At 47.9% G+C, this 25,022-nt stretch overlaps 1 protein-coding gene across 1 annotated transcript in view; it reads right to left on the bottom strand.

Annotated features, from left to right (window-relative positions):
- Positions 1-25,022, bottom strand: part of RSF1 (remodeling and spacing factor 1) — a 705,323-nt gene that overhangs the window by 253,315 nt on the left and 426,986 nt on the right. The window contains exon 10 of the mRNA XM_085623248.1: positions 301-355. Within this exon, the coding sequence (XP_085479374.1) occupies positions 301-355 (55 nt within the window). The remainder of the gene's footprint in view (positions 1-300; positions 356-25,022) is intronic.

Below are 25,022 nucleotides of genomic sequence, written 5' to 3'. Positions count from 1 at the left end.
ACAAGAGCACCAAGGTCCATAGTGGAGAATCATGAGATACATTCTCAGATACCAATACGTGCCTCTTTGTGTGCTGCTTAACTGCTAATGGTAAAATGGTGGGCAGACAACAAACCAGGAGACAAATGGGCAGAAGAAAATGCAAAGAAGTTTGAACAGATGCATGGAAAAATGAAGCCTATTCATTTCAGGAGTAATTTTGGTTTCTAGAAAAACACATGCACAGTCAAAGTCTGATCAGGACTGACTATACAATATCACCCATTCATGCATTATGAAATGGTGGTTTTGTTATCTCACTTGTGTGGGAATGATGTTCTCCAGACTGATCCCAACATACACAAGGCGCTCTTTCCTAGAAGACAAAAAATGCAATTTATAAAATAATTATTTTCATTTTTAAATATGTCAATCATGTAAACTAGGTCTTTCAATACATCTTAAACATTAAGATACTGGATGTTACTATAAAGAAAGAACCAGAAACAGCCTAATTACCTAGAAGTATATTAACAACGTTTTTCCTTTAAAGAATAATTAAACATCTTCACCACATTACTGTGTCAAAGATTCTTACTTTCTGTAAAAAGGTTGTTGGCAGATACTAAGATTACATTTCAAACCCAAAGCTTTCTGGGTAGTTTACTGCATGAAAACATTTGATAAAATTTGAAGAATGTGATTAGAAAAACAATTAAAGTATTTGTAGATAAACAATTTACTTATCTTCAGTAACATTATTTTTTATGAATACGCATATATCACTGAAAATTCCACATGTGAACTTATACCAAAGTTGCAAGACGTTAACCAGAAACATTTTGCAGCAGGAGCACAAGTAGGAACAAGAGGCTGGGTAACATCAATGGCTGGTTCTTGAGACTCTACCACAGGCGTTGCCATTGATCTCATTTAAGGCCAGCACTGGTGATGTCAGTTGCACTAACAAAATTCTATAGAGTCCAAATGCTTACCAGAGGTAAGTAGGTAGGAAACCAGTTAATTACCTGTATTGATGCAACAAAAGTCCTGTGCACTCGTTAAGGTAGGTACATATAAATGTCTGACATCAAAAGCGAAAAGGAATTCGTAGCGAATGAGACAAGGTAGACACAATTGAGTGGTTTCTTTCAAAACGAAATGTATTGGACCTTCCTTTCGGGAAGGATGACATCAAAGAAACAACCAGCCGACACGTGTTTCGTCAAGTGGGCAGTGAACCCGTTTTCTGGTGGTGCAAAGGGGGTGTATGTCTGGTTTTCCCCATAGCTGGAATAGTGTGTCTATTATATATACTTTTACCGACCAGTTGTGCGTGTCCTTGTTTGTCTGCTGGTACATTTCCAATTTCTGGGACATGATTTGCTACTAATGAAATGTCCTTTGAAATGGCCCATTTTCAAATGTTTTGGGCTTATTGTGACAGTAGGTATAATACCTTCCGGACCAACTTGTTGATGTAAAACACTGCTGTTGTGCTGTCCATTAGTGTAGGAAGCGGACTCCCTATAGAGTGCACCAAAATTAGGTACACTTACTGGTTTACTGGCGACCCTTACTGGTTTGTTGGGGTTAAAATAATCCCAAATGCTCTCTTTTGACGTGTAGCTGAGCAGTTTAGGCTTATCAGAGGATAGTGTTAAGCATTTATTACACACAAAGATTCAGTAAGCGAAATACACACTCAAAAAAATCTGACACCAATTTATAAAAATAACACAGATTTGTATATGAATTTAGACACCAAGATCATTGTAATTGGGTAAGTACTTTTCGAGATAGTGATTTTTCAAGAAATGGAAAATGCACTGTATTTGTATCTTTAAAGTGGTAATGTTATCCTGTGGAGAAAAACAAACTGCATACGGTCACTTGTCAACGACTTACAGGACTGTTCTTCCGAGTTTAAGGTAAGTATAGGGCAATGTCCAAGGCAAGCACTGTAGGAAACTGGCTCTGTATATACTGTACCAAAGTAAGGTATAGTGTGCACAGAGTCCAGTGGATTCACAAAGGCTTACAGAGGTAAAAGTAAAGAATACCTTACTCTGGTACTGTAAGAGAGCAGTAAGGTTTTATCAGAGGGTAGTGTTAAGCATTTATTGCACACACTCAGACAAGAAATGTCACACACTCAAAGACTGAACTCAGACCAATTGTTTAGGATAGAAATATTTATTTGTTGTATTTTATTTTTAGAACCAAGCTAGACTTGGTGCAGATAAGTAAAATAGTACTTTTCTGATACAATACAGTTAAATGCAGTTGAATGAAGTTGGCTTTGCTACAGGTAGGTCAAATGTTCAGAAACAGTTGAAATTACTTTTCAGTTACTTTGTAATTTCTTTGTGATTACTTTTCACATAGCTTTTTCTACTCAGTGTGATATGCCTAGATATCACACTGAGACATTTCCTAAATAAAAGGTAAGTAAGTCAGGTTTTGTAAACACATAGTTTAAATTTTCATACATTTTCGAACTCCACACATGGAACTTTTTTTTCACAGAGAAGCAGTCAATGCAATCCTATGGGAGGAAATAAAGTTATCGGTTTAAAAGTGAGTAGTTGTAAGAAAGTGGCTCTGTATATACTGCACCAAAGTAAGGTTCAGTGTGTACAGAGTCCGCAGTCCCCAGAGATTTGGCAGAGGTTAAAGTTAGATATAACCTTACTCTCTAAAGTGGTAGCTTGGTCAAGCAGTAAGGCAGTATCAGAGGACAGTGTAAAGCATTTGATATACACACTCAGTCAGCAAGTGGTCTCACACACTCAAGAACTGAACTCTAGGCGAATTGTTTTGTATAAAAAAATATAGTTGTTTTATTTTAGAACCACAAGTAGGAATCAAAATACTTTCTCAGAATGAAATGCTCTAGTCGTATACTTTCACTAAGCAATAGACTTTTAAATGCAATAGTTACAGTTGTTGCAATAGGCAACACAAGTTAAACACAATTATAACATTGAGCTCAATGGGAATCTTTAAGTAAATGCAATATCAATTACTTTGCATAGGTTTTTCTTACTCAGGGCTGGATCCTGGATTCAGCCCTGGTGCATCTCCTGTAAACAGTTGAAAGAAATCGTTTTTGTTACACAGGCGATTTTTTTTTTTTTTTTTTTTTTTTTTTAAAAACCTTTATTCGTGCATCTTAAAAGAACAAATACGGGCCTACAACCGTCAGGCCGGCCACGATACAGTAAAGCACTGATACCCACATTACAGCCCCCGTGCATCAACGGTCAGGATTAACAACAGGTTATGAGTCACATACTGGAGATATCTTTGAAACCCGGGGAAGGAGAGGTGTAGGTTAATTTTAAGTTTTTGATGATTTTATCAGAGAAAAAAGTCAATGAAGGATAAGAGCAAAGGAGATTCGAGTCCGCAAGATAGCTTCACCACACGGGCGAGCAGCAACATCAGTAAGAACAACAATGGAAGTAAAATCTCAAACAGTGAGGCGGTGCAGAGATATATCAGGATAGTCACATGAGCAAGTACGCGCCCCTCCAGAGCCGCCCCCACTCGATCCACCCCACACCCGGACCCCGAATCGAAGAAAGTAGAGCACAGAGACATAAAAGAAGAAAGGCCCATAGAACTAATTGAGAACAGAGTATTACCCCCCCACCCTACACCAATGCGGAGGCTACGGCCTAACCCCCCCCCAGCATAGTGCCTGTCGCCCAATGAACCCGAAATATAGAGAAGAGAGAAAGTAGGAACAGAGTAAAGAAGGGAAGAAAACAGAAAAGAAGGTGGGGAGGAGCCCACTGGACACCAGAGCGCCCCGAACCATCAGCCAGTTATGGCCCCCACACACTGAGAGCCCTCTACTCCAAAAAACGGCATGCAAAGATACCATGGCACCACAGTTTAAGCGAAGGGATACAAGTCGCGACGAGTGCGCGCAAAACATACATACAGTTCCAGTCCCAGGCCAGCCCGTCCATAAACCATAGCGATAGAAGTCAGTCTAGCCCTGGCCCGATCGCGGGCTTGGGATTAAACCAGCTCCTGCGTGAAGGCCCCGTGTCCCGAGCAGACAAAGACAAGATGGCCGCTTGTGAGAGGATGGTGAAGTAGGATCACGAAATGGCCACTGACCATCGATTGAGGTCCCTCGTTGCACCACATAAAATCCAAACCTGGCAAGTAAGGTACAGGAGTTCCACAAAAAGGCAGCAGTGGGCCACCGCGGACGGTCCCTCGAAGCCGTCAGGTATCGCTCAGCAGGATAGCCTCGCGAACGCGGTGAGGCAGGGAACAATGAAGCAGGCAGCCATGACCAGGGGGACAAAGTATCCGCAGTTGAGGTGGAGAGCGGTGGACCCTGGGCGCCGGGAGCGCTAGATGAAGGCACCAGTGTAGCACAATCATACACCGCCGTTGCGTCCCCGCAAGAGGACAAGAGCACCGGGAGACCCACGCCCCGTGGATGACAAACAGTGCGCTCACGACCCGCAGCCGACAGTATGGGGTCAAACCGCTCACTCAGCGCCTGCAGGCCAGCGCACATCTGTAGTTGAAAGTCCCGCAGGACAGCCAGAACGGAGCCGCATGTCAGCGGAAGCTGGGCCCCAACATCGGCAGCAATCCGGGACGGCACTGTGGAGGTGGTGTCCGGAAGAGGGAGGGCGAAGTGGGCAGCGGGCGAGACCGGAGTATCACCCCCCAGCCGCGAGCAGGCACTCAGCGCCATGTTTTGCCGCTATACGTTGCAATGGCCAGGGGGGGGGGTCGTGGCAAGGGGTCAATTCCCCTCAGGTCTACGCCGCAACAGGAAAGGCCGACAGTCGCTTCTCTTCTCGCCGGTCCCCCTCGCCGCTGGCTAGGCAATAGGCAAAGGGGGCAGCAGCCTCCCACAGCTCGGTCCTCAGAGCGGGGCAGGAGACCCACCGCACCGGGGCCCACCCCACAGCTCCAGCCCGTCAGGCACAGGGTGCAGAAGGTGTCCGGCCGTCTCTCCCCGGGCTCATCCGGCAACGATCCATGGTGCGAGGCGAGATCGGGACCGCGGGGCTCAGGTTAGCGCTAGCTGGTCCGGTAACTGCGGAGCTTCCAGGAGGCCGGCAAAGGCCATAAGGGCGCAGGGTTTCAGTGCCGAGGACAAAAGCACCCAGAACTCGGGCATCCGGGCGGGTTGAGACTCCGGGAAAGCAGCAGCGCGGTCAGCGCGTCTTCGCACACGGTGCACCTCGAGAATCGGCGAGGATGGGCATCAGGATAGTAGTCCGAGGCCACGGACCGACGGAGCCGGGCGCTCAAGCGTCTGCTCCGGTCGCCATCTTGGCTCCTCCCCACACAGGCGATTTTTAAGGAATATTTGTATGTTTCAAAAATCGACACAGAAGAATTTCTGGCAAACCAGGCAATGTTATCCTATGGAGGAAAATCAGGTTATCGGAAAACCAGTTATAATTACTTTTCAGGGTCAGAGCTGGGCACCAAGATCCAGCACTGGGATCTCTCCTGATAACAGGTGAGTCATTTTGTTTCAGTTGAACGGATGATTTTTAGTGAATATTTTAATGATTCAAAACTCGACACTGAAGAATTTCCAATTGAAAACCAGTCAATGTTACCCTATGGAGAAAATATGAGTTATGGGCTTTCAGGTAAGTACTCGACTGGCAAAGTTAAGGTCCTGGGGTTAGACTCAGGGGTCTCCCAGGGTCAGGTAGGTACAGTTGTTACACACTCAGTGGCACAGGGGCAGCCGGGTGTGGAGAGAGTAGGCCCAACCTCCCAGCACCATATACTTTTAATGGCAGCACTGCACTTACAGTGCCCAGGAATGGACCTGGGTACTGTAGGGGTACAGGGCTCATGCATCTCTACCCACACCACTGGCATAGGGCACCCAGCTAGAGGGGTGACTGAGGTATGCCAGGGCAGTGTGTTGTGGGCATGGCACATAGGGATGTGTGCCATGTCGACTCTTTGTTTTGTTCTGCACCAAGACACTCAGTCTGCCGAGGCAGTGTGTGTGTGTGTGTGTGTGTGTGTGTGTGTGTGTGTGTGTGTGTGTTGCAGGGTACAGGGCCCCTAAGGGTGGCACAATAAGTGCTGCAGCCCTTAGGAGCTTTCTCTGCTCACAGTGCCCTGGGTACCATTTACCAGGGACTAACATGTGGCCAGAGATGCCAATTGGGTTTAGGCTTCAATGCAGTTTTAGGGAAGGAACACAGGCCCTGGGTACCTGATTGGCAGGAGCCCGGGGCACATTTAGTCAAAGTACATCAGCAATTCAGCAAAAAGTGGGGGCATACCATGCAAGAAAGATGGCACTTTCTCACAGTACTTGGCTGTGGGAGTTGGGTTTCTGGGGTTAGAACCAGGGTTTCCCCAGGATCAAGGATGCACTAAAAGAACACCCTCAATGTCACTACGGCAGCCAGATACAGAGTGTTGAGGCCCAATGTTATCCAATAAGGGATAGGGGGCCTCCAATTGGTGCCTGCTCACAGGCACACCACTTGGATGGGGGAGCAAAGCTTCTAGGGTTTACCTCAGGGCAAAGTGGGATCCAAGATAGCACACAAAGCACACTCACAGCGGCACTGCTGAAGTCGGGTGCAGGGTGCTGCATCGGGAGCCCTGATGATTTCAATAGGGAAGCTCCAGTCAGAACAAACACTGCAGGCTCGGGCACGAAGATCTTCTGGAGATGACCACCAGTTGGAGAGGTAAGTTGGGATGTCGTGGGAAGCCGGGACACCGTTGGTTGGACCACCCAAGGCCGGAGGGCGTCAGGTGAAGGGGTGTCTTTTGGCATCTGGTTTTCCTTACCGGCTCCAGTCGTGGTTGGAGGGATCCTCCAGAAGGGGCTGCAGACATCATCGGGAGACTTGAGGTAGGTCAGAGATCACCAGATCCCAGGTCAGGATCGCCCGGGAGACCCCCCTCATGTTGTAGGGCCACTCTAACTCGGGCCGTGGTCATCGGGTGCAGAAGGATGCATACTCGCGGATTCGACCAGAGTCTGTTGGTGACCAAATCCCGTGCTCACGGGGGACAAAGTCTTGTTAGGGAAGGCATGGCTGTTTGCTGCAGGACAAACCGGGATTCCGATGGAGCAGGTCGAGGTCAGGACAGGCCAGTAGGGCTGGGGCCAAGCCAATTGGTGTCCTCCTTTTCTTTCTTCAGCATGGCTCTTCGGTCCTTCTTCCTTCTTGTCTAAGGAGGCAAGGTTCAAGGTTGTCCCTAAATACTAAATTTAGGGGCGTTTCAGGTAGGTACAGGTTGGGACCAATGGATCCCTTCCTTGGGGTGGGTACACCCCCTATTATGCCACCCTCCAGTGGGAGGGGGACATAAGCCTCACTCTGGTTGGCTGGGCCCCCCATCTTCAAGATGGCAGGGACTGAGAGTTGTGTTTTCCCTCGCCTCCCTCACCTGAGGGGTGGGGTTGGCATAGGTGGGCACACCTCTCCTCCCATCTTGGTTTTCCTGCTGATTCGCCTGCCCAAAGTGGGGGTCAGAACCGGCAGGGGCCAGCTGCTGGGAGCAGCAAATGGCTGGGTCAGCTCAGAATGGCGTGTTAGAAAACATACTAATGGACGCATTTAGTTTGAGCATTTGGTCCTCCATTTTGTATGCCACGTCTGCAGTGCACATCTGTTTCATGCATTTCGTTGCTTACGGGTTGCTGTTCTCGGCTAACTGAAATTTATGCCTTAACATTTCTTGGAAATCATGTGACTAATGTGAGGCAACCCAGCTGTGCCCTATTCTACAGAGCGCTCTGCCCTTTTCAAGGTTGCAGTGTCTGATACTGATAAGAACATATTTTGCCATTCTGCAAATTTCTGTAATACATGTCTTAGCTTGAGCTAACTAGTTCTAAATCGGCCTGTTATCACCTTCCTGTTTGTTCACTCCTGTAACTGTAGCCCTTAGATACCTTACGTCAGCTCACTCCTGTACACCCTCCCCAGAGGCTGTACTCACCTGTGCCCGCTCAAATGTATAATAAATATTGCTTCTTATACTCTCCTACTACCAGGTTACTTGTCTACGAGTGGACAGAGTGGTTTTGGAACCAGACAAGATGGACAAGCTGTGTTACTAATAATTTCTCGTCTCCACAAATGGCACCTGAACAGGGATGATTGTGAGAAAGTGGCTCTGTATATACTGTTCCCAAATAGGTACAGTGTGTACAGAGTCCACAGTCCCCAGAGGTTTGGCAGAGGCTAAAGTTAGATATAGCCTTACTCTTTAAAGTGGTAGCTTGGTCGAGCAGTAAGGCAGTATCAGAGGACAGTGTAAAGCATTTGTTGTACACAATAAGTCAGCAAATGGCCACACACTCAATAACTGGACTCTAGGACAATGGTTTATATAAAAAATATGTTTGTTTTATTTTAGAACCAACAATAGGGAATAAAATATACTTTCTCAGAATGAGAGGCTTTAGGTAAATACTTTTGCAATATGCAATTGGCTTTTGTAAATACTGTATACAGGTTGTTGCAATAAGCAACACAATTTCAAACACAATAATGCATTGAGTTCAATAGAAGTTTTAAGTTATTTGCAATAGATTACTTTCAGGATTACTTTTGTAACTCCAGGACTGGATCCTAGATTCAGTCCTGGGACAGTTCTTAGAAACAAGTGATAAAAGTCGACTTAGTTACTGTTGTGATTTTTAGGCAATATTTTGCTATTTTAAAAGTTGACAGAAGAAATTTCATAGAAAAACAGTCAATGATTCCCTATGAGAGAAAAATCACGTTGCAGGTAAGTATGTTCTCGTTACTTTTGTAATCCAGTACTGGGTTCCTAGACTCAGTACTGGGACCTCTATCTAAAACAGGTAAGTAATTACGTTTTCACAGTTGGTACGATTTTTAAAGAATATTTGAAGTTTGCAAAAATCGACACTTAGAAGAAATTTCACAGAAAAACAGTCAATGATTTCCTACGGAAGAAAATTGGGTTATCGGCTTTTGGGTAAGTACCTCGACTGGCAGAGTTAAGGTTCTGGGCACAGACTCAGGGGTCTCCCAGGGTCAGGTAAGTACAGTTGTTACACCCTCAGCGGCACAGGGGCAGCCGGGTGCAGAGTGAGTTAGGCCCAATGTTATCCTATGGGAGGCAGGTGGCCTTGGTTGGTGGCTGCTGACTAGCAGGCCACGCGGCTGTGGGAGCTGGGCTCCTGGTCACTTGCTCAGGGAAAATGGGGAAGTAGATAGGTGTAGAGCAGGTGTCTCCAACCGGTCGATCGCGAGCTACCAGTAGCTCGCCGACCCCTTGGGAGTAGCTCGCCCAGCATCTAATAATTAACCTTTCGTTCTGCGCTCCAGCATGTATTTATTAGCCCTTCATTGTCTTTTAAGGTTTGTTATTAGCGTTTGCCTGCCCTCACCAAAACCAGCTGCTCAGATTGGCTGAACTGAGCTTAGCTGGGGCGGGGCAGGCAGAGGAACATGACGCTCTTCCTGTAGTCCGGCGTAATCAGGAATCGCGCCACCAGCCTTTTTCAGACAGGCACCGCACTTTAAATGGATCTTCTGGGCAGAGTGGAGCAGCAGATCGGTAAGTGAGCCCCTGGCTTAGGAGCTGCATAGTCTGCAAAAGCGGTTCAGTGCATGAAAGGACCTTTGATTTTCACATGGGCTGGCACCGTGCTTTATCTGCCTTCTCTAGTAAGAAGTGCTGTGGCAGAAGACGTTAAAATCAAAGGCCTTGCGTGCACTCAGCCGCTTTCACTGACTACACCGCGCCTTATATTTGCCATCACATATTAGTCAGTGAAAGCGGCTGAATGCATGCAAGGCGCTTTGATTTTATCGTCGGCTACCACCGTTCTTTACTAGATGGAAAACGTGGTACTTACTACCCTCGCTTCCAAGTTTAGACTATTCAAACTGATCCATTGTATCTATACTCGGAAACAGAAATTCTTGAAAAATGCAAATGCAGACATAAATTGAATTGGGTGATTCTGCAGCGCAGTGGTTATGATCCTATGATGCAAGGAGCAGGGGCAACGTGGGTCATTAGCTGAGGCGTAAGTTGAGCCTTTTCTAGAATGGGCAACAATTCTTCAAAGGTTTCAGGTGAGACGTTGCGGCTGCCTTTCCCGCCCTATTTTAGTCTCCCCTGTTTAATATGTGGCACGCTAAACTTAGCTGGGCAAATCGATTTCTCCCTGGTTTCATCATTAAAGCTGTCATTCCTCTGGTCGAGGTTGACTTTGAGCTGCACATTCACATTTATTGGCCTCTCGAAATACTGTGTTATGGCGGCATGCACTATGGGGGGAGAGGGAGGGGGGGCTATAAAGTGAAAAGAAGGGCATAGTTAGCACAGCGAACTAAAGCAGTTTTCATTTAACTGTGTTGCTGGATTAGCTGTGAAAAGTATTTTAGCTCAAATTCTGGCTTTTACTTACTGAATTCATGGCTCAGTTACAGCAAGTTCAGAGGGGGTCGCAGTATGCCTGAAATTGATTATGCAGTTAGTACGATGTTGTTTAAATAACCAGGACAGCGGACCAGAGTATGTGTGTGTGTGTCTGGTCAGTGCGAAGCAGCTGCATTCATTTTTTTCAGTAAGGTGTAATCAGGGCCATGAACTTGAATCCCGCTGAGGGTGAGCAGCCGTTCACTAGCTGTGGGAAGACAGCGGGTTGCTTATGAAGGCTATGGACAGGCTTCACAAGCAAGCCTTGTCCATTGTGGGTCATTGTACTCGTATTCACTTATGTAATTACAGTTCAGCAGCTCGAGTCAATCACTGATGGCTGTACTGTTGAGGTCCTGGACACTCAGCTGAAGGGTAAGGTTTTGAGCCCAAGCATCAATTAACTTCTCAATTGGAGAGGATGTGCACTTAGGGTTTGAGCTACCAACTTTCGAAATGGAGAACGGGCTTCGAGTCTCGTGTTGTCTCAACATACTGTAATTCAGGGAAAATGCCTAAAAAATGAATATGTCCTTGTGTTATGTATTTGGTGTACATGTAAAGCGCTTCAAGACTTTTTGGTGAAGTTTGCTGTATATAAAACTGCAAAAGTATCAAGTAGTAATGATCTATGTTAGAAAATAAATGCTTTTCCAAAATAAAAACAAAACAAGTGGGAAACACTGCCCATTTATTGACACTACAATTTTAACATCGGCTGGCACCGCGATTTATATCCCCTACTCTTCTTTATTTTAAAATTAAATGCTTTCCCACAATAAAAAAAGTTCCCATTCATACATAGGATATACCTCTCCATTACCATGTGGTGATACCAATTGGTGTGATAATAAATACAGTTTTGTTTACTGGACAGTTGTTTGGCTATTATGAAGTTCAAACTAAAAACAAGGCCCATAATACACCTTCCCTCACTGTAACAAAAATAAAGCAGTGTTTTAGACTTTATTTGTTTTAAATAAATTGCATCTATTTGAGCTAGCTGCAAGTTTGCGAACCAGGGCCTGCAACTTTCTTTCCATGATTAAAAGTCACAAAAGAAAGTTTGTGGTTCAAATTTGTGCCAAGGGACAACTTGTAACTTTTGCTTTAAAAACAGAGATGCTGGTGGAAGCGCTCATTTCATGAGATTATGGGCATGAGCATGCATGGTCGTTTAAAAATAACATAATGCACATAGTGAAACTAGGATTACCACCTTTCTAATAGTCTGCAAATGCCCAGACATGGCATTACTTTGTAACATAACTTTTCTTCCTTTGTTTATTTGATAATGAAGAAGAGGGGGGTGGGGCATTGTGTTGCAGTATTTTTATAGTGCTTGCCAAAATTACCCAATGTGTGGCACTGAAGCATTGACTTACTATGGTCAGCAAGCTATGGCATGTGTACGGCGGGTGGTTGGAAGTGTTTTCTTTGGTTTGTGATCCTATGTGGGAAGCATTTCCTTGTTTCGCCTGGTGAACCTACGAAATTAGGCTAAAAGTAAATGAAGCTGGGCGTGGGGTACTCTTGGAAAAATGCACAAGTTGCTTGGCCTTTAGTAGCTCACGACAATTTTCACTGATTAGAAGTAGCTCTCACCACAGAAAAGGTTGGAGACCCCTGGTGTAGAGGTTACACTGCCAGGGCCACTCGGGCGGCTGGGTGCAGGGTGCTTATGAGCCTTCGGGCGCTCAATGGATTTCAATGGAAAAGCTCCTGGTTAAAAAAAGGCTGCAAGCTCGGGGACGAAGATTCTTCAGGTGCCACCACCACTTTGAGAGGTAAGTTGGGAAGTTGGAGGATAGGTAGATACCCAGGAGTTAGGCACAGGGGGCCGCAGGGCGCTGGGGTGCCTTTTGGTGTCAGGAAATCTTACCCTCTGTTGATCGCGGTTGGGGGGGTACCTGGTTCTGAGGCTGCAGGTGTCGTCAGGAGCGTTGAGGTGGGTCCTTGGGTGCTGGATTCGGGGTCACTGTCGCCAGGGGACGTCCTCGGGGTCTTTGTTCACTCCGGCACAGGCCAGGCTTGGCGGGTGCAGAGTGTGCAGGGTTCGCGGTTCCAGGCTGATGCCAGGGGTTAGAAGCTGGTTTTGAGCAGAGCCTCTGCTCATGGGAGTCCCAGGTGCTTAGAGCCAAAAGGTAGCCAGGTTCTCCGGGGTTTGTGAGGTTGCTGGCCACAAGAGGTGCCGGGATGGAGCAGGAGCAGGTTCGAGGGTCGACAGGCCGGTAGGGCTGGGGCCAAAGCAGTTGGTGTCTTCCTCTTCTTAGCAGCTGCACGGCAGGTCTTCTTTCTTCTTGCTGCGCTTAGTTTTTCGGAATCTGGAATCTAAGGAAGGAAGGTTCAGGGTGCCCCTAAATACTAGATTTAGGGGCGTTACAGGTAGGTAAAGGCAGGGACCAATGGGTCCCTGCCCTGGGGTGGGTACACCCCCTATCCTGCCCCTCTCCTGTGGGGGGGGGGGGGGGGAGCAGTAGCCTAGTCGTGATTGGGCAGGGCCTCCCATCTTCAAGATGGCGAGCGCCCGGAGATGTGCTTCGCCTCCCCCACCTGAGGGGTGGGGTTGGCAGGCTGGCACATCCCCTGTCCTTATATTTGGGGTTTCCGGCCAGGCTTCCCGCCAGAGTGGGGGTAGCAAGTGGCCTGGGGAAGCTCACAGAGGTGGCATGCCTTTGAAGCTTCCCCCTGTCCATCCTGGGGGAGGAGACCTAGCACCTCGCCCAGGATGTGCATTGTTGCAGGCCCAGGAGAGCGGGGGCTCTCCTACCCAGGGGTCGAGCAACATGTCTGCTGTGTGGCAGCCTAGGCAGCCTCCCAGATCAGACGTGGATTGTAGGTTAGGTTTCAGGGGGCATCTTTAAGATGCCCTCTGGGGTGCTTGGTACATTAAATCCCACACTGGCATCAATGTGGGTTTAATGTGCTGAGAAGTTTGATACCAAACTGCTCAAACTTTGTTTTTGTCTTGGAAGAAGTCTTTGTAGTCACGAGGTAGGTGACTCCTCCTTAGGACGATAGTGCGCATGGGCATCGACTCCATCTCCAGATTGTTTTGCCATGGAGGGTTAGGATGGATTTAGTAAGAATAGAAAAGATGACCATGTGTAATGTATCTAAGTAAGATAACACTGGAACAGATAAAGGTATCCGGGGAGGCGGGTGGGCGTATACGGATCTACAGCTCTACATGCCAAGAACAGATGCATACTGGTAAGTAGCATTTTCCGTTCGAGGCAAATGAGCTGTAAATCGTATACTTGTGCATAGACTATACAGCAGTTATGTCCTTAGCAGTGGCTACCTGTATCTGTACCAGTATCTGTTGCAGTGGTTTGAAAAAGTGTTCTGAGTACAGCCTGGCCCACACTAGCTTGTAGCTTTGCCTACACATCTACACAATAGTGTTTTGTAAAAGTGTGCGGTGGAGACCATGTTGCTGCTTTAAAATATCATCTATGGGAAAGTTCCCTAGGAATGCCATAGAAGCCCCTAGTTTGCGTGTGGATTGTGCTCTAGGGTGAATGGATAATGTAAGCTTTGCTTTTTGGTAGCATATTTGAATGCATTTAACGATCCACCTGCCAATTCCTGCTTTTGAAATAGGATTGCCTTTATGTGGTGGTGAGAAAGCTACAAAAAGTTTTTTTTTTGTTTTCCTGAACGTTTTTGTCCTTCCAGTGTAATAAAGGATAGCTCTTTTGACGTCAAGAGTATGAAGAGCCCGTTCTGCCACTGAGTCTGGTAGAGGAGAAAAGACTGGCAGCTCAACAGACTGGTAAGGTGGAAGGCAGAGACGACTTTGGGTAAGAATTTTGCTTTGTCCTAAGAACCACTTTGTTGTGATGTAGTTGCAAAAATGGTATTTGTATGGTTAATGCCTGGAGTTCACTAACTCTTCTGAGAGATGTGATCGCTACAAGGAAAGCTACTTTTCATGTGAGAAATTGCAATTCTCATTTATCTAAAGGTTCAAATGGGGGACCCATGAGCCAAGTAAGGAATAATTAAGTTCCACTTTGGAGAGGGTGGAACTCTGGGAGGAATGAATATGCTACTTACCAGTATGCATCTGTTCTTGGCATGTAGGGCTGCTGACATTCATATCTGTGCATAGATCGCCGCCTAGTGTTGGGTCCGGATGTTTGCACGTTGTTGTCCTGGAAGAGTCTTCGAAGTATCCTTGGATAGGTGACTCCTCCCCTGGACTACAGTGCGCATGGGCATCCTCTCCATCCTCAGATTGTTTTTCGCCATTGTGGCAGTGATGGAGTAGATACAGAAAGTGATGACCATGCTTACAGTAATTCTGAGAGCTGCAGCTGCTACAGGCACCGGGGAGGAGGGAGGGCGATATGAATGTCAGCAGCCCTACATGCCAAGAACAGATGCATACTGGTAAGTAGCATATTCAGTTCGAGGCATGTGGGCTGCTGAATTCATATCTGTGCATAGAATGTATAGCAGTGCCCTCTATTAGCGGCGGCTACCAGTGCCAGCTGCAGCGGTCTGAAAAAGGGTTTTGAGAACAGCCTGTCCTACAGCTGCCTGCTGTTTTGATTGCACATCTACACAATAGTGTTTGGTAAACGTGTGTGTAGTGGACCAGGTGGCTGCTCTACATATATCATGCAGGGGAATATTTCCTAGAAAAGCCATGGAGGCCCCTAACTTACGTGTTGAGTGGGCTCGTGGGGGAATAGTTAATGTGCGTTTTGCCTTTTGATAACAAATTTGGATACACTTAACTATCCATCTGGCTATCCCTGCTTTGGAGATGGCGTTACCTTTGTGGTGTGGGGCAAAGGCAACGAACAGTTGTTTTGTCTTCCTAAAGGGTTTGGTCCTGTCGATGTAATACATGAGGGCCCTTTTTACATCTAGTGTGTGGAGTGCCCTTTCCACGACAGTTTGTGGGTTTTGGAAGAAAACGGGCAGTTCAATAGTTTGATTCATGTGGAACTGCGATATTACCTTGGGCATGAATTTGGGGTTGGTACGTAGTACGACCCTGTTGGCATGAACCTGTATAAATGGCTCTTGAACTGTTAGTGCCTGGAGTTCACTAACTCTTCTTAAAGAAGTGATCGCTACCAGGAAGGCTACTTTCCAGGTGAGGAATTGAATCTCGCATGAGTGGAGAGGTTCAAAGGGTGGACCCATCAGGCGTGTGAGGACCAGGTTGAGGTTCCACATTGGAGCTGGTGGGTGGCTTGGTGGAATAACTCGTTTGAGTCCTTCCAAGAATGCTTTGATGGCAGGCACTCTGAATAGAGAGAGGTGCTGCCTGGTTTGTAGATAGGCTGATATTGCGGTCAAATGGACACGTATAGAGGTGTACGCTAGATTGCATCGGTATAGGTGTAGGAGGTAACAAATGATGTTTTGGATGGATGCGTCCAGCGGGTTAATGTGATTATTACCGCAGTAAATAACAAACCTTTTCCATTTGGCTGCATAGCAAGCTCTTGTAGTGGGTCTTCTGGCCTCCTTGATGATGTCCATACAGTCAGGTGGCAGGTTGAGGTAGCGAAACTCTAGGACTTCAGGAGCCAGATCGCCAGGTTCAGCTGTTGCGGATCTGGGTGCTGAATCTCTCCATGGTTCTGCGTCAAATGCGCGGGTTTGATCCGCAGCCTTTGATGCGGCACCACGGAAAGTTCGAGGAAGGTGGTGTACCATGGCTGGCGTGCCCACGTAGGAGCAACTAGGACGAGTGTCAGGGAGTGTTGTCTGAGTTTGCGAGCCACCAGCGGTATCAACGGTGCTGGGGGAAAAGCGTACGCAAATCTGCCGGACCAGTTCATCCATATCGCATTGCCCTGCGACTGCGGATGTGGGAACCTGGCGGCAAAGCTTTGGCATTTTGCGTTTTCGCTTGTGGCGAACAGGTCTATCTCTGGATGACCCCACTGCTGGAAGTACGGCTGGAGTACTGATGGGTGTAACTCCCACTCGTGCATCTGGTGGCTGTGTCTGCTGAGCAGATCCGCCATTTGGTTGTCCTTGCCGGGGAGGTGTTCCGCCATGAGGAACATGTTCCTCTGAATGGCCCACTTCCACATGCTCTGCGCCAGATGAGACAACTGTGGAGAGTGCGTCCCTCCCTGCTTCTGTATGTAGTACATTGCGGTCATGTTGTCCGTCCGGATCAACACGACCTTGTTGCACAGATGTACTTTGAATGCCTTCATGGCTAGGAAGATTGCCATCAGTTCCAGAAGGTTGATGTGCATTTTCTTCTGTTGTGTCGTCCATAGTCCCTGCACTGTGTAGTGGAGTACATGAGCTCCCCCATCCCTGGAGAGACGCGTCTGCTGTCAGTACTATTTGTGGAACAGGCTCCTGGAACGGTCGACCCTTGCAAAGGTTTTGTGGATTCCACCAATGCAGAGAGTTGTATGCCCGACCGCTCACCAACACTAGGTCTTTCAATTGTCCTTGAGCCTGATTCCACTGACGTGCCAAGCACTCCTGAAGCGGGCGCATATGTAGTCTCGCGTGTGGGACTATGAAGATGCAGGAGGCCATCATGCCTATCAACTGCATGAACACTCGCGCCGGAAGGGAGTGTTGAGGTTTGAACTTTGAAATCAGCATTTGCATGCTGTTGATTCTCACCAAATTTGGCTGAGCTGTGGCCGCCAGAGTGTCTATAGTCGCACCTAGGTACTGTTGTACGTGTGCGGGCTGTAGATGGGATTTTGGGTAATTTAGTGAGAACCCCAGACTGTGAAGGAGGTGAATGGTGCGGGACATGTGGCTGGCACATTGCTGGGCTGACTTTGCTTGAACGAGCCAGTCGTCCAGGTAAGGGTAGACGTGTATGTGCTGCCTCCGTAGATGTGCCGCCACAGTAGCTAGGCACTTTGTAAACACCCTTGGTGCCGTTGTCACGCCGAAGGGAAGGACTCTGAACTGGTAGTGCTGCCCTTGAACAGTGAACCTGAGGTATTTTTTGTGTGATGGGTGAATGGGTATGTGGAAATACGCATCCTTGAGGTCCAGTGTGGCCAGAAAGTCTCCCTGCTTGAGCAGCGGGAGGACTTGCTGTAGAGTGAGCATGTGAAAATGCTCGGAAAGAATGTATCTGTTTAGGGGTCTCAGGTCTAATATAGGTCTGAGTGACCCGTCCTTTTTCGGTATTAAAAAGTACAGAAAGTACACCCCCGTACCTTGCTCTTGGACGGGTACGACCTCTATTGCGCCTTTTAGAAGCATACTGTGCACCTCCTGCTGTAAGAGCGTTAAGTGCTCTGAGGACATAGGACGGTTTTTTGGAGGTATTGTGGGTGGAGTGGAGGTTAGTTCTAGACAGTAACCGTATTTGACAATATCTTTAACCCACCTGTCCGTGGTGATGGAGTTCCACGTGGACAGGAACCTTTGTAGCCTTCCCCCGACAGGTGTTATGTGGTCGGGAGGAAGGGAGAGGGCGTCACTGCTTGTTCTTGGGGGAGGACCTGGTGTTGCCGTAGCCGCGTCCTCTGCCCTTTGTACTGGAGCCACGATATCCACCCCGGGTGTTTTTATCGTAGGTGGTTTGGGTATTGCCTTTGCTGTATGTCTGCTGTGACCCCTGCCCTCTACCTGCTCCCCTATTTCCGGGGCGACGAAAGGAGCTGCTCCGAAAGGACTGAGTCTGGAGAGCCCCCATGGACTTTGCAGTGTCTGTGTCCTTCTTTATTTTCTCAAGGGCCGTGTCAACCTCCGGCCCGAATAAATAGTCGGGGTTGACAGGTTGGTTCAGTATATAATTTTGCACCTCAGGTTTGAACCCGGAGATTCGCAACCAGGCATGTCGTCGCAGCATGACGCTTGTGTTTATGGCCCTGGCCGCCGTGTCTGCGGCATCTAGTGCACACTTGATGGAAGCATTTGTGAGTAGCTGTCCCTCTCTGATAAGAATTTCTGCACCTTCTTTGAACTGGTCAGGGAGATGTTGGAGTAGTTGCTCCATTGTATCATAGTGCGCTCTATCGTAGCGAGCGAGGAGCGCTTGAGTGTTGGCTATGCGCCATATGTTGGCAGCCTGTGCGGCAACTCGCTTGCCAGAGGTCTCTAAAACCTTGGACTCTTTGTCCGGGGGAGGAGCGTCACCTGTTGATTGCGAGTGTGCCCTCTTGCGAGCATTCGCAACGACAATGGAGTCGAGAGGTAATTGGCCTCTGATGTAAGTAGGGTCCCCAGGTGCTGATCTGTACTTTTTGTCGATCCTGGGGTTTATCACCCGTGCCCTGGTGGGTTCCTTGAAGATGTCCTTGGCTGGTTTGAGGACTCCTTTCAGCATGGGCAGAGTCTTTACATGCCTTTCCGAGGAAGCGAAAGTGTCCATAAGGAAGTCGTCTTCCACGGTGTCAGAGTGAAGCTGCACGTCATGATTATTTGCAGCACGTTCAATAAGAGCGTTGAACGCTGCAGTGTCCTCTGTCGGAGATGTTTTCGCTCCATAGAGTTGAGGGTCCTGTGCATCTAGAGGTGCACTGGGGTCTGCAGGGTCGCCCCAAGTTTGATCAGGGTCCTGTTGGTCATCAGGGTCCATGTCTCCGTGGTAAGGGACTTGGTCATCCATATAGTCTGCCAACGCATCCGTGTCGGAGTGTGTGGGAGAGAATGATAGTGGGTCTTGGTAGGGCGAGTCGAAAGATTCGCAAAGCACAGGTTCTGAGTCCACAGGCAGCTTTCTCTTTAGTGGGATCCTGAAAGGGTCCAAGGGTGGCTCTGAAGTTATCCTCCGGTCATGGATAACCATCCTGCCGGTGTTGGCGTCGATATGAAACGTGACGGAGACGTCTCAGCAGGTGTAACCGTGGTGTGGGTGACCCGTGTCCTGAGTTGGAACATTTTCGGGATCGTGGATGGCGGCAGGCCAAAAGTTATGTTGGCTGGCGCCGAAGAGGCTGTTTGAGCTTTTAGTGGGCCGGAGCCCGATGTGTCCTGGAGGACCGCTTGGGTTTTGCTGCTTTGTGCTGCAACGGTTCGCGCGTGAAGCGCTTTCGAGGCCTTAGCGCCCACCAGGTTTGTAGAGGCGGCCGTGGACTTTTTCGGCGCCGGTGGGTCATCGGGTCGAGGGGCGGAAATGGCCGTCGACGTCTTCGATGCAGGAGGCTTCGGTGTTGCCGTGGAAGCGACGTGAGACGCAGCAGGTGGTATGACCTTTGGTTTAGGAGTCGATGGCGCCGAGAGCCGAGCAGGTTTGATGGCACGAGGGCCTTTTTCCGAATGCCGACTCCGGCGTCGGCCGCTTCAAGTTCGGCACCGAAGTCTCGCTTGGTGCGCTCGGTGCCGATGCGTGTCGCTGGCGTCGAAGGTGTGGAAGGCCTCGATCCGACTAGCGCCACTTTCGGTTTCGGTTTCATTTGTACCGGTGCAGCTTTCGGTTTCGGTTTGGTAGAAGGGAAACCAGCCGGTGTAGGTAATAATGGCTGCCGCTGAACGTCCGAGGCCGGGCCCGAGGGCGGGGCCGAAGAACCGCGGGATAGGTCTCGGGTAAGGCCCGAAGGCGATCCCTCGACCGGAGCCATAGACTGTGGCACTGGGCCCTCGTCAGTCTGAACGGGTAGGCCTTGCTCGTCATTGGAGCTACTCTCTTCGGCCCCTAAGGCCTCATCGTCGTCTCCTACCTCGGCGTTGTCTTCATCTCTGTGAAAGAGTGATTCGTCGACGTCGTCCGAACCGGAGTCATGTTCGGAACCCGGATTGGAGGGTAGGATTTCCAACTCCTCGACATCTTCGGCGATGAAGATGTCTGCCGGGGCCGGTGCCGCGTGCTGCGCTTCGAGTCTCGCCGCTCGACGATTCCGTAGAGTCTTCTTGGAACGGAACCGGGCACAGGCCATGCATGTCGATTCGTCGTGGTCCGGCGACAAGCATTTGTTGCACACCGGGTGGACGTCGATATGGGGATATTTCGCATTGCATACCGGGCACCTCTTGAATGGTGTCCTCGACTCCATCGTCGGTGTCATCGATGGTCAGGTAAAAAGCGAAAAGTTGTTTCCGAAGTTAGTAAGCTAACAGGTAGGGTCGAAACCGATCGAGTGAACAGTACCGACGCGAACTAAAGGCCTTTTGGCCTCGACTAACTTTTTCCTAACTGGAGTTAAGATAGCACATCCGAACCCAATGGCGGAAAAAAACAATCTGAGGATGGAGAGGATGCCCATGCGCACTGTAGTCCAGGGGAGGAGTCACCTATCCAAGGATACTTCGAAGACTCTTCCAGGACAACAACGTGCAAACATCCGGACCCAACACTAGGCGGCGATCTATGCACAGATATGAATTCAGCAGCCCACATGCCTCGAACTTATCCTTTTAAGTCCTTCCATGAATGCTATGATGGCAGGTACCCTAAATAATGACAAGTGTTGTCTGTTGTGTAGGTAAGCGGCTATTTGAGCAAGATGTAATCGTATAGATGTGTATGCCAGATTACATTTTTGTAAATGCAAGAGATAAATAATGTTTTGGATTGAAGCATCTAGCGGATTGATTGTGTTGTTATTACAGTAGATAACAAATCTTTTCCATTTCGCTGCATAGCAGGCTCTATTGGTAGGGCGACTAGCCTCTTTAATGATAGTCATACAGTCTGAGGGAAGGTTAAGGTAACCGAACTCTATGACCTCAGGAGCCAGATTGCTAGGTTCAATTGAGCTGGATCTGGGTGCCTTATTTCTCCATGGTTCTGTGTGAGAAGCTTTGGGCAAAGGTGTAACTTCTGGTGTGGAACTACCGAGAGTTCAAGCAGGGATGTGGACCATGGTTGCCACGCCCATGTTGGAGCAAGTAGGATCATTGTGAGACTTGTGTGAGCTTGCGCCCCAGTGAGGGAATAAGCGGGAGAGGCAGAAAAGCGTACGCAAATCTGCCTGACCAGTTCATCCACATCGTATTTCCTTTGGACAATGGGTGTGGATACCTGGAGGTGAAGCTTGGGCATTTTGCGTTTAAGTGTGTGGCGAGCAGATCTAGGTCTGTGTGGCCCTACATCTGGAAAAATGGTATGAGTGTAATTGTACACCATGATATTTGGCTGCCCTGTCTATGAGTTGTGCGAAACCTATGTTGTCGTCTTGAGGGGATGGTTTAGATGGGTATGAGTCTGGTTCAGGTATATCTGGTACATTACCATAGTCATCCCAGGGGTCAGGTGGTGGGATGCTGTGGATGTCGTCGTCATTATCATCCCCTTGTGGGTCTACATCTTCATCTCCATCGCCACCCCCCAAGTCATCCTCATCCTCTTGTGGTGCAGGTGAAGGAGGCAGTGGAGAGTGTGCTGGATAAAGTGGTACAGTTGGAAGAGGTGGGGGAAGAGAAAGGTCTAAAAGGTGAAGTTGCTATGTCCTTCTTCTTTGAGGGTACCTCAGGTGTTTCTGAGGTGTCCAATTTCCTCTTTCTAGGTGGTATGGCCGTTACATGACCTGTAAATGGGTCAATGTGTAGGGTTTTCTGTTACCGAACCGGTATATCTGGTCGAAACAGGTTGTTGGAGTCGGTGTCTTTTCTCAGAGCCGACGATTTGGGTTCTTTTGATTTAGTCTCATTAGGAGGGGCACTGGTCTCCTTGTTTTCCTGAAGTTTTCGATTCCGAAATCATCTTCGGCTCCGAGGATTTTGGTTGTTTTTTGGGATCCGAGTGCTTGTCCTCTGTGTTTTTTGGCGTCGAAGCTGTCTTCGGTGCCGATGTACCAGCGCGTGGCACAGTGTCAGTTTTCGGTTTCTGTTTCGGTGCCGGAGGTTGTTTTTCGGAACGGGTACGTGTCTGACTCGATCCAGAGCCATCAGAAGGCTTTTCTTTGTGCTTCGGAGCTGGGCCGGAGCCTCTGAAGCATTATCTCGGTGTCGACCTGAGCCGGAAGGTGAAGGTGTTACCAGAGCCTTGTCTTTTGTTTTAAAATTGGGGAGAGGGGTCGACGTGGGTACTCACGATCCATTGACCTGGAGTAACCGTCTGATCCTCGGCATCTGATTCGTCTTCCTCGGAGACGCTGATAGCTTCCTCTTCCAGTTGATGTTCCTCGGGCCTGCATCGAAGATGTTGTCTGGCGCTGAGACAGTTGATTGAGACATTATGTGACGTCGAGCCCGGCGATCACGTATAGTCTTCTTAGACCTGAAGGAAGCACAGGCCCTAAAGTATTTGTTCTCGTGTTCTGGCGAGAGGCAAAGGTTGCACACCTCGTGGAGATCCGTGTGTGGAAATTTAGCACCACACAGGGGGCATTTTGTAAATGGAGTTCTTTCCATTGACTGCAGGATCTAATAGCGCAGATGGGCTCAACGGCCCGCGTCGACGACCGAAATGGAAGTCCTTGTTTGTAGATGTGCGTCGAAAGGGTGCACGATCAAAACAATACAGTCGAGCAGTGAGGGATTACGTGTCGAAGGGGGATCGAATACGACACAGACCCGGAGCGCAGCAATTTACACATCCAAACCCGATGGCGGAAAAAAACTATATGGATATGGAGTCGATCCCCATGCGTACTATGCCCTAAGGAGTAGTCGCCTACCTCGTGACTACAAAGACTTCTTCCAAAACAAAAACGAAGTGCAAAAATCCGAGCCCAACACCCGATGGCGATCTATGCACAAGTATACAATCTGCAGCTTAAATGCCTCGAACAGACTGTTCGTGGACAGATTTGCAAGCAGCGTGTTAAAGGAAATACATAAGTTAGTTCAGTCAGAGAGTTCTTGGGCTGTTGAGACACCTGCAGAGATTCTGCATATGGCCCAGTATTATGAGAAGTGGAAAAAGGATGAGAACAAGACAAAGGATTTGAAGACCAAGGTACTCTTGCAACTAGCATTTCCCAATAGGGGACGCAGGATGTCAAGAGGCAGAGGGACAGTGCGGGGCTATTCAGCCCTACCGACAGGTCGAACACTAAGACCTAACCAATGCGACTACGGCGAAGAGGAGGGCCATTGGAGGTCCGCGTGCCGTCAACTGGTTGAAGGAAAAGGTAAGTCAGTGCAGAGAGGAAGAGGACGTGGTTAGCAGAGGTATTCAGGAAGTATGGGTTCAGACAACAGAAATTTGAACATTTTTGACAATAAGCAATACTACCAAGAGGATTATTTTGAAGATGATTACTATTAGGATGGCCACAGAAAGAGTACTAGTCTGATCAAAATACCTGTTGACCAGTCGGGTCCCTATGTGGATTTAGCAATACAGGGACAGCAGCAGAAGTTTCTATTGGATACTGGGGCTGCCAGAATGTCAGTAGCTCACCACTTGGTCCCAGGGGTTCCTCTTTCTGGGCACACAAATGTTTCTGTGAGATTCTCTGAAATTTCTGTAAAAAGCCCCATTTCTGCACCTATGACGGCAGCCATTGGTCACTTTACGAGATACTCCTTTTTTGTTAACAGATTGCGGTGAAAATTTACTTGGATTGGACATGTTGAAAAGGTTACACGCTACTATCTATTGCGCTCCAGATGGGGTTTATGTCACAATGGGTGCTACTGATTATACCAGATGTATGTTTTCTAAACCGGACTCCTTACCTCCCGAATTGCATGCCATAAATTCGGATCTCTGGGCAAAGGGTGACAACGATGTAGGTAAACTGGATTAAGACCCCATTCATATCAAAATAAAGGAAATGTTTTAATTACCACGTATACCTCAATATAAAATTTCAAAAGAAAGAGAGGAAGGCCTAAAACAGGTGGTGATGCACCTAGTCCATGCAGGTATAGTTAAAGAAATAACAGGTAGTCCCCTTCAGTAGTCCTATACTCCCTGTGCTTAAAAAAGGACAGCAGGGAAAGAACGATACATATTGCCTAGTAATTGATTTGCGAGCCATTTATAAAATAGTTGTCCCCCAGTTTCCCGCTTTTCCAGACATGAACATTATATTCACCATGATTCCTCCCACTGTGCAGTATTTCACAGTTATAGATCTTCAAAATGCCTTTTTCAGTATCCCTATTGCTGAAGAGAGTAAGTATCTTTTGGGGTTTTGCTTAGCTGGGGGTTCATTAACATTTTGTTGTGCCCTTCAGGGGTACACAGAAAACCCTAATATTTACAGTCAGGTCTTGAAGAAACAATTTCATCAAATACATTTATCAAAGAATTCCACTCTTATACAATATATTGATGATATTCTGATAGCCTCCAAAACTGAACAACATTGTAGAGGTGACAATGTGTCCCTCCTCCAGCATTTGCTATAATTAGGGCATAAAGTTTATTTTTCCAAATTGCAGTATTGTCAACAGGCTGTCACCTATCTCGGTCACCTCCTTTCGAAGGGGGGTAGACGTATACATCCAGGCAGGATACAATTGATACAGTCTATGCCCTGCCCAAAAAAAATCTGAAGTACGTGGATTTATAGGCATAACATCCTTCTGTCACCAGTGAATTCCTAACTTTTTTTTAATAGTCAAACCTTTGATAGCCTTAACCACAAAGGATGTGTGTGAACCTTTACCGTGGATGGATGAATGCAAGCGCGCATTTATACAATTGAAATCAGCTCTGTGCAGTGCCGCAGCATTGGGAAACCCGGACGACCACAAACCTTTCACTTTGTTTGTGCATGTTAAGGGGGACTTGAGCACTGCCA

The sequence above is a fragment of the Triturus cristatus genome, chromosome 8 (assembly GCF_964204655.1).
Source record: "Triturus cristatus chromosome 8, aTriCri1.1, whole genome shotgun sequence".
Lineage (NCBI taxonomy): Eukaryota > Metazoa > Chordata > Amphibia > Caudata > Salamandridae > Triturus > Triturus cristatus.
This window is presented reverse-complemented; position numbering and strand designations above follow the sequence as displayed.